The following is an 8,344-nucleotide window of genomic DNA, read 5'->3' on the forward strand; positions in this document are numbered from 1 at the left end:
CCGATTGCTGAATAAACAGTTCATTTTAATATAAATGGTCATTTTAAAACAATTTATCAACCAGCTAACATTTATCTGCTTAATAAGCTACAACAACAATTTGTAATGTTTAAATATATAAAATATATATACATATAGGTAAACTGAAAGGAGCATTTTCCGTTAAAAGTTTATGTACTGCATATTATTATAGTCAATGTGTTTTGTCTCTAAGAAAAAGTGTCAAAATTCCATTGTAGTGTACATTATGCACCCCTTTCTCACGAAGAATTTTTCTAGAAAAAAATGTGTATTTTATTTGGCAAATTACGGTACTCCCCTTTTTAAATGTGCTTATCCAGTGAGCCATTAATAACCATGAGAAATTTATGATAACCATACACAGAATAGCAACAACCAGGGCATCACATTTTCAGCTAGCTTGATGGTCCATATACATACCTGTACATATATCTGAATTGTCTTGAATTTGATTGTGTTCAATATATTGAATATTTATATTGCTAAGATAGGTTCAAAATAAAATACTGTGTAAGAAACATCCCACCAACACATTCAATGTATAACTATTTTCACAAGACCTTGAACTTTAGGTAAGATCTAACTATTTTATTGCATCCAAACCGATTAAAAATGACGCTGATTTCAAGTGAAATAAGCATAGACTGCTGTAAAAATGGTTCTTATACAGACTCTTTAAAAAGGTTGTTGTCAAAATATGCATATATGGTTACTTGAAGAAGGAAGTTTGAATTAGGAAAAAAAGTTTTACTGCATTTATTTATAAATTTTGTGTCTATGTCACATCAGATCTTTACATGACTCATAATAGCCATATAAGATTTCCTATCTCAGATATCAGAACAGGGGTAAACAAACCCTTCATATTCAGTACACCTGAATACACCTGGCTGATGTGTGGTATCTCAGCTCTTTCTGTCATAGTTTTTCAAATTTGTTTTATTTTTTATAATTCTGCGATTGTTGTAATGCGTTGACCTGTGCTACAAAATTTTTCGAACTGTGAAAAGGCAGAATTTATGTAGGGGCTGAAGATAAATATAGCAGCAAGGATAAATCTCTTTTATGAGTTGAGTTCAACTTCTCCACAGGATAAATTGATGGTCTCAGCTGTGATGTTAAGCAAGGTTAAGTTTAACATTTTTAAGTCATCTGACTAACATCCTAAATTACATCATTTGTTTTGTTTTGAACTTTTAACATTTTGACATTGCAAAAAATGCAAGGCCAGTCTTGCTAAAGATAACAATTTCATCAAAACAATTTTGAACAGGCCGGGTCAAATTTTTGTTTTTAGATTAAAAACCTAGGGAGTCTATATTAAAACTTGAAATTGGGGATGGACTGTTTGCAGTGTATTTTATGGTTTATGTATTACAGAGTCTCTGCTACAGGAAACTTAAATATGCAACAAAATCTTTTCTTAATAATCTGAATTGCTATAAATCAAGACACTTTGTCATGGGCTAGGGGACAATAAAACTGTTCATTTCACATCATTGACCCATAGAAACAAGCCATTTTTGTAATTATTGTAATAGTAACAAGCAAGGGAAAATCCGGAATTTTAATAGTCATCACAAATTTGTGTGGACATGCTAAGTCTACAGTTGATATCAACAGTCAGACAGTTATCAAAGGACTATACATGACAGGAGCCTACTTTTAACCTCTAATATGAACATCACCAATTTACTCTAATTCTTTGCTTCCTTTCAAATAAATCAAACAAATAGGTGAAAAACATATAATCTATTCTAAAAAATAACATAAAAATTTTACATACCAGAAGCACTTTTAAAAATTGCAAATTATGGGGGCCATACTAGGGCCATATCATAAATGGTCATTTTTTCTCTCTTTCCTTAATGCTCCTCAATTATTTTGTGCATTTTTTTTAATTTTATTTTTTTAATGAAAAGCTTGAGTAATCTTAAATATTTTGTTCTATTGTAAAGGATAAAATCAGGGATAGATACATTGATATCACAGTTTTGATTGATTTTTTGATTTAGAATAGGAAAAAATTGCAAGGGCAAATTTTAAAAATGTTTGTGGAGTCTGAATAGTCAAATATCTTGACAAATAAGTACATTATAATGTACCGGTATATCAGAATACTTTCTTTTTTTACGTTCTGTTCTGTAATTAAAAGCCAAAAATGAAATAGTATAAAAATCCCTGAGATATAAATGTTTCATATATGTCATAAAGCAATCACTCCACCTTTTATTTTATGTAGTGTGAGATTAAGACCTTGGTGTTGTATATTCCCCCCTGTTCATTGTAGACCACACACAAGTCTGTGCGGACTCCAAAGCGTGTTGCTGTGACAGAGAAGTTATCGGCAAGAAAGCGAGACATGTCCCTTTATGCAGGACTCAACAAAACATACGAAGATGTTAGTGGCCATTTTTTTTATTTTTTTTATTCAAAAATTGAGAAATCTTGGTGTTAATTGAAAAATACGTGCAAGGAATGTGTTTTTTTCTGAGATATAATTAAACCATTGTTGTGTTTCTTTTGTGTGGCAGGTACCACAAGCAAATGTGAATGCAAAGATTGAAGATTATGATAAAGATAGGGAGGAGGAGGAAAAGAGGGCCCAGGATATGATGTCAGAGATTGGAGACTCTGAGAAAGAGTCCTCTACTGCAGGTAAACACAGCTTCATTTGTGTTTTCTATCAGTAAAGTTAGTGCAGGTGCACACAGCTTCATTTGTGTTTTCTATCAGTTAAGTTAGTGCAGGTACACACAGCTTCATTTGTGTTGTCTATCAGTACAGTTAGTGGAGATTCTGAGAAAGAGTCTGTGGAGACTCTGCTGTTTTCTATAGGTAAAGTTAGAAGATGGAATTACATTTAGAAACTCTGGCTAATTTTTTATATTCAACATTTGTAAAATCAGGTGTTCATCCCTTTTTAGGATGTTTTAATTTCAAGAGGCTTATCTAACTTACATTTCGTATGTCTTAATACAAATGATTTGCAAAAATCAAAGATATATCTGTACGAGTTGTTTTAAAATTTCAGAAGTGTGGTGATTACTATTTTTTCATTTACTCATTTTGCAGATGTTTTATCTACTAATGTTTCAACACCATCAGTAGCAAGTATAACACCCTCAACAATAAGTACTATGCCAGTATCTATTGGGACCACCAAGCCAGTATCCTTGGCCGCCACTAGCCCCATTAGTAATGCTACCACTGTTACCACAGCAACTCCAAGTGCTAATACACCTGCGTCTGCACCCACCCCAGGTCTGTTTGCTATAAGTACAGCAGCATCTACTAGTTCTGCATCACCAGCTAGCAAGCCTTTGCCATCTGCTGGATTTAATTTTGGTGGTTCCCCAAGTAGTACAAATGGACCAGGTTCAATGGCCAGTCTCTCCAATGGAACAACCACAGTAACTAGTGCTTCAGGAGCAATAGCCAGCGCTGCACCTTTTAGTATAGGAACAGCTTCTACATCTTCTATAAAAACTAGCCCTATAGCAGGTAATGTTGTGCTTAAATGGAGGACAAACATAGTATGTATAAAAATGTTGAAGAAATTAGCTTACACATGCAGGCAGTACATGTCATACCAACTCCGTTCATAATATAATAACGTTTTCAAATTTGTCATTGAATAATTCACATGTTGATATTGTTCTTTACCTCATAGTATATTTGTTCCTTTAAACAAAGCACAAAAGCTCGAAAGTAATAAGGATGCAGCTTTTAAACTGTAATTTATTGTTTATGTAGGGTTTCAGTTTGGACAAACAATGCCATCGAAAACGGAGACATCTTCAACAGAATCCTCCTCTTCAAATACAACTTCAGTCTCATCCAGCATAAGTGGGATACTGTCTAATGGCTCTAACTCCACATTAAAAGTATCATCTGCTCTACCATCTATTTTGGGTGGACTGACAGGGCCATCTATTTCTTCACCAAGTGGACAGAATGGATTTAGTTTTGGAACCCAATCAGCTAAATCTTCAAACTCTGTTACATCTGTATTGTCTGCCCAAAGCTCGAATGGAGGATTCAGCTTTGGGGGCCAAAGTTCTAGTGTTTCAACAACAGTCCCTACAGCTGCATCATCTTCCAGTGTTGGAGGATTCAATTTTGGGAGTCAGACTTCAAATGTCTCTGCACCTGTAAGCAATGGCACTTTAAGTGCGCCGTCAATTGGAGGGTTCAACTTTGGAGGTGGGACTACAAAAAGTGGTCATCTAACCTCAGTCAGCAGTACAGCTTCAAGTACATCTGCTGGAGGCTTCAACTTTGGTGGAACAACAAGCACAGCTACCACTTCAGCTGCGTCTGGTGGATTCAATTTTGGAGGTCAGTCTAAAACAGCATCCTCCACAGCACCATCAACTGGAGGGTTTTCCTTCAACAATCAGCCAGCAAGCACAACAACAGCGGCAGCAGCTCCTGGTGGGACCAATTTTGGAGCAGGAACTAGTTTTCAAGCAAGTTCCACTGGTGGTTTTAACTTTGGTACAGGAAATAGTTCAAGTGCACCAAGTACAGGTAGCAGCACCTTTAACTTTGGAAGTAAGCCTTCAGCTCCTGTTGCCGTATCAACCAATTTAAGCACTGGAGGAAGTACTTCAGCTGCACCAGGAGGGTTTAACTTTGGTGCACAGCCAACAACCACTGCTAGTGGAACAGGAGGTTTAAACTTTGCCACACAGAATCCAGCTCAAGCTCAATCAACCACTGCAGTCCCAGCAGTTTTTGCATTTGGAGGTCAAAAGCCTTCAACAACCTCTTCATCAACAGGTGGATTTAACTTTGGAGCTTCTACTAGCTCAACAGCAGGGATGTTTAATTTTGGTACAAGTAAAGCAGGTACTCCAGCAACCTCGGTGATGTTTGGTTCTACACCAACAACAAAAACAGAGCCACAAACATCTGTTTTTGCATTTGGAGCTGGTGGTCAGAATCCTGCAGCATCTTCATCAATTTCCTTTGGACAACAGCCAGCTGGGTCCCAGCCTAGTTCCACCTTTACATTTGGTCAATCCACCACCACTGCTGGCAGTGTGTTTGGACAACCAACCGCTACTCAGGTTTCTTCTTCTTTTGGACAATCCTCTACTCCTGCATTTGGAAGCACCAGTGGATTCGCCCAGCCAGCAGGATCTCAAACAGCCACTGGATTTGGACAAGCCTCCCAATCTACAGCTGGGTTTGGACAAGGCACCAGTGGCCCTGGTTTTGGACAGCAGCCCCCCTCACAACCTTCTTTCAACTTTGGACAACAGAATCCAACCACTCAAGCCCCACCAGCATTTGGACAAGCAACTTCTCAGCCATCATTTGCATTTGGACAACAATCTTCAACACAACAAACTAATTCTGTATTCAGTTTTGGTCAGCAGCCAGCCCCACCAGCTTTTGGACAGGCAACAAGTCCACCAGGGTTTACAAAGTCAGCAAGCACACCATCTTTTGCATCAGCAAATGGAACTAGCAGTAATACTGGATTTAATTTTGGTATGGCTACTCCTATGAAAAATTCTCAAAGTTTAGCTCCATCTAGTGGGTTTAATTTTGGAACTCCCCAGAACAACAGTGCTACACCCAACCAGTCGACACCAGCCAAACCTTATGATTTCTCCCAGTCCTTAACACCATCTTTTAACTTTGGAGGTAAGTAGCTTTAAATTTAATAACGTGAAATAGAGGAATATGATACTGTGTATTTTTCAAGATTTTGTTTTTTAAACACAGAATTTGTCTTTGAGAACCAGAAATATTTCAAATATTTGCTTAACAGTTCAATAAACCTGTTTCTTATTTTTATGTCTGTATTTACAAAAGACTGTTTAAACAGATTATGTTTTGCATTTAGCAGGTGGAGGGAATAATGTCTCATTTGGAACCCCAGGTGGAAATGGCATTCCCCAACCTAGCTTTGGAGGATCAACTCCTTCCTTCAGTGTTGGAACGGGAAATAACCAAAAGGCCCGCCCTGTCAGAAAACCAGTGCGAAGAACAAAGAGAACTTAATTCATTGCATGTCTTTCATAAAGATCTTTGTAAATTATCAAGTGGCTATCATTTTAAAAAATCTCATATCATCCATCTTGTGCATATCTTAAGCCATTCTGTTGTTTTTTCGGGTTGACAACTCATAGAAGTTCAAATAAACTAATTTTGATCAGGAAAGCACAGCTGAGGTATATTACAGTTCAATAAGATTTTGATTTTAAAAAAAAAATTGCATGTACTTTTTTCAATTTGTAAATCTGTATAAATTTGTAAAAAGAAGGTGAATTTTTTTTTTAAAGAATTTTTTTACAAAACAGGAGTGTTTTTTGAAAGATGTTATGTGTTATATAAAAAAAATTATCTAGAAGACTTTGTTTTGCACAGTTATATGTGTCATAATGTGTCATAATGCACTAAAAAGATATTTTAAATGTAGTTTTTCATGTTATGTACATGTATATTAAAAGAAAGAGTTTCAAATAAGAATTATATATATCTGGAGCTAATTTATATAAATTATATTTGTAAGATGTAAACCTTTAAGTTGGAAATTTTTGATTATGTTAAAACTTATTTGAAGCTCTATAAACAATTCCTTAATGATGTGTTGGGGATTACAAAAACTTGCTAATTTTGAAGTCCCTGACAATTATTGGTCAATTTCAAAATGAGTTACAACATTTTTTTTTACATGTATTTGCATTCAAATGTTCAGAATGTCTTTCCATCCAATTTTCATAATTTATTATTCAACAAAAGGTGCTTGATTTGCCCTGGTATAACTTATTTTGATTTTGTACCAATTTGTGTATTTTGTTTTCTGTTATATTACATCAGTCTGTCTGAAACATTAATTTTTGTGATAGTGCCAAATTTATACAAAACTCGGTGTTACACATATGTTTTACGTAACACGAGTAAATTTTTCCTCACTGTGTAACAGTGATTGTAATGTAAATATATGCAATATTTGTATTGACCTCACAGTTTCACAAAAGTTAGTGTTCAGTTCCCAAGCTTGTATATATTCTCTGTATCACTTTCTCTTTGCAGGCTGGTGCACAGCATATTGCTGTTTTTTTATTGTGAATGTCGAATGTCAAGTTTTTGTTAATGGTTGAAAAATACAGCAACTCAAATGCATGATGAGTTTAAAGCAGCATCTGGTTAACGGTTACTGAAAGCTGAAAAAGTTAATGGGTGTGTTCTTTGTCTGAGTGATATTGCAATCATTGGGTGTGCTCTTTCCTGTGGAGTTTCTGATGAACCTCAATGTATTACACAAAATAATGATATTCCTGTGAAGATTGGGTAGACCGTACGAATCTGTATTGGATAGGGAGAAAACAAGTGTGGTGTATTATGTATGAAATTGAATTGTGACTTAGAGAAAGGTGGATGTATGTTTCTGGAATGGAGATCAATAAAATTGTACTACTGGTTGTCATTTGTTTTTATTAAAGTAAAATTTGTTGAATGTATTAAAGTGTGCAATATAATATTTATATCAATTTGCCTCATTTTAGTTAAATCATGACCAGATTAGGAAAAAAAATTCTTGTGTTTAATGTTCTATACCCATTGATATTCTTTGAATGTGAGGACTTTTAGCTCACCTGAACAAAAGAGTTTGGAGTTTCACCGTTTAAACAATTTAGATTTCACTTGGTGTAAGTACTAGCCTTTCTGATGCAGTAGTTATTATAAAGATATTCGAAGAAAACCACATATTTTCATTATTCGTGACCATTTCTCCGTTGAAAAAGAGGTTGGCTAAATAAGATGTTCACAGGTTTAGCTGATTTTTTTTTACTGTGTTAGTTGGACTGATAAAACAGTCGGACATTCGAACAATGTACAAGGATTTTAGTCTTGCTTTCATTGTGCGATTCCGTTGACCGTTTCTGGTCCCGCAAAAAAAAAGACATTGTCTCAACGAGATCTCAAAACTGAGAGAGACTTGAATAACCAAACGTCTACTACTATTTCATGTATGAAATTCACTGCCCATGGTTCAGAGTTTCTGGATTTTTATTTGGGAATAGGTGGTGTTGTATACTAGTATTTAATGTCACTTGGGCAATTCGTGTAACCTTTTGCTGTCGGTCTATGGTACTCAGGTAAGCGTCAAGGCCTTTGGGCCTCTTGTTTGTTTCTTTGCCAAAACTATCTTGTCATGCAGTTATATACAATGTAGATGGAGACTCTAACACATTATACTGTTATTAATGTATAGAAATGTACCTTGTTCGTCATTCCGAATTTCATTATGAGTGGATTTTATCACTTTCATTATGTTTTAAACAAAATTCCTTTTACGACT

The 8,344-nt window shown here is 35.4% G+C and overlaps 1 protein-coding gene across 3 annotated transcripts in view; it reads left to right on the forward strand.

Moving 5' to 3' along the window:
- The window catches only part of LOC128187240 (nuclear pore complex protein DDB_G0274915-like), a 28,231-nt gene extending 20,768 nt beyond the window's left edge, over positions 1-7,463 (forward strand). For 2 of the 3 annotated variants that reach the window (XM_052857531.1, XM_052857532.1), the window contains exons 8-12: positions 2,312-2,422; positions 2,556-2,679; positions 3,097-3,525; positions 3,778-5,679; positions 5,882-7,463. In XM_052857531.1, the coding sequence (XP_052713491.1) occupies positions 2,312-2,422; positions 2,556-2,679; positions 3,097-3,525; positions 3,778-5,679; positions 5,882-6,039 (2,724 nt within the window). In that variant the 3' untranslated portion in view covers positions 6,040-7,463. The remainder of the gene's footprint in view (positions 1-2,311; positions 2,423-2,555; positions 2,680-3,096; positions 3,526-3,777; positions 5,680-5,881) is intronic. The other variant, XM_052857533.1, reaches the window with a different exon arrangement.
- The last annotated feature ends 881 nt before the right edge of the window (positions 7,464-8,344 follow it).

This window comes from Crassostrea angulata, chromosome 6, assembly GCF_025612915.1.
Source record: "Crassostrea angulata isolate pt1a10 chromosome 6, ASM2561291v2, whole genome shotgun sequence".
Classification (NCBI taxonomy): Eukaryota; Metazoa; Mollusca; class Bivalvia; order Ostreida; family Ostreidae; genus Magallana; species Magallana angulata.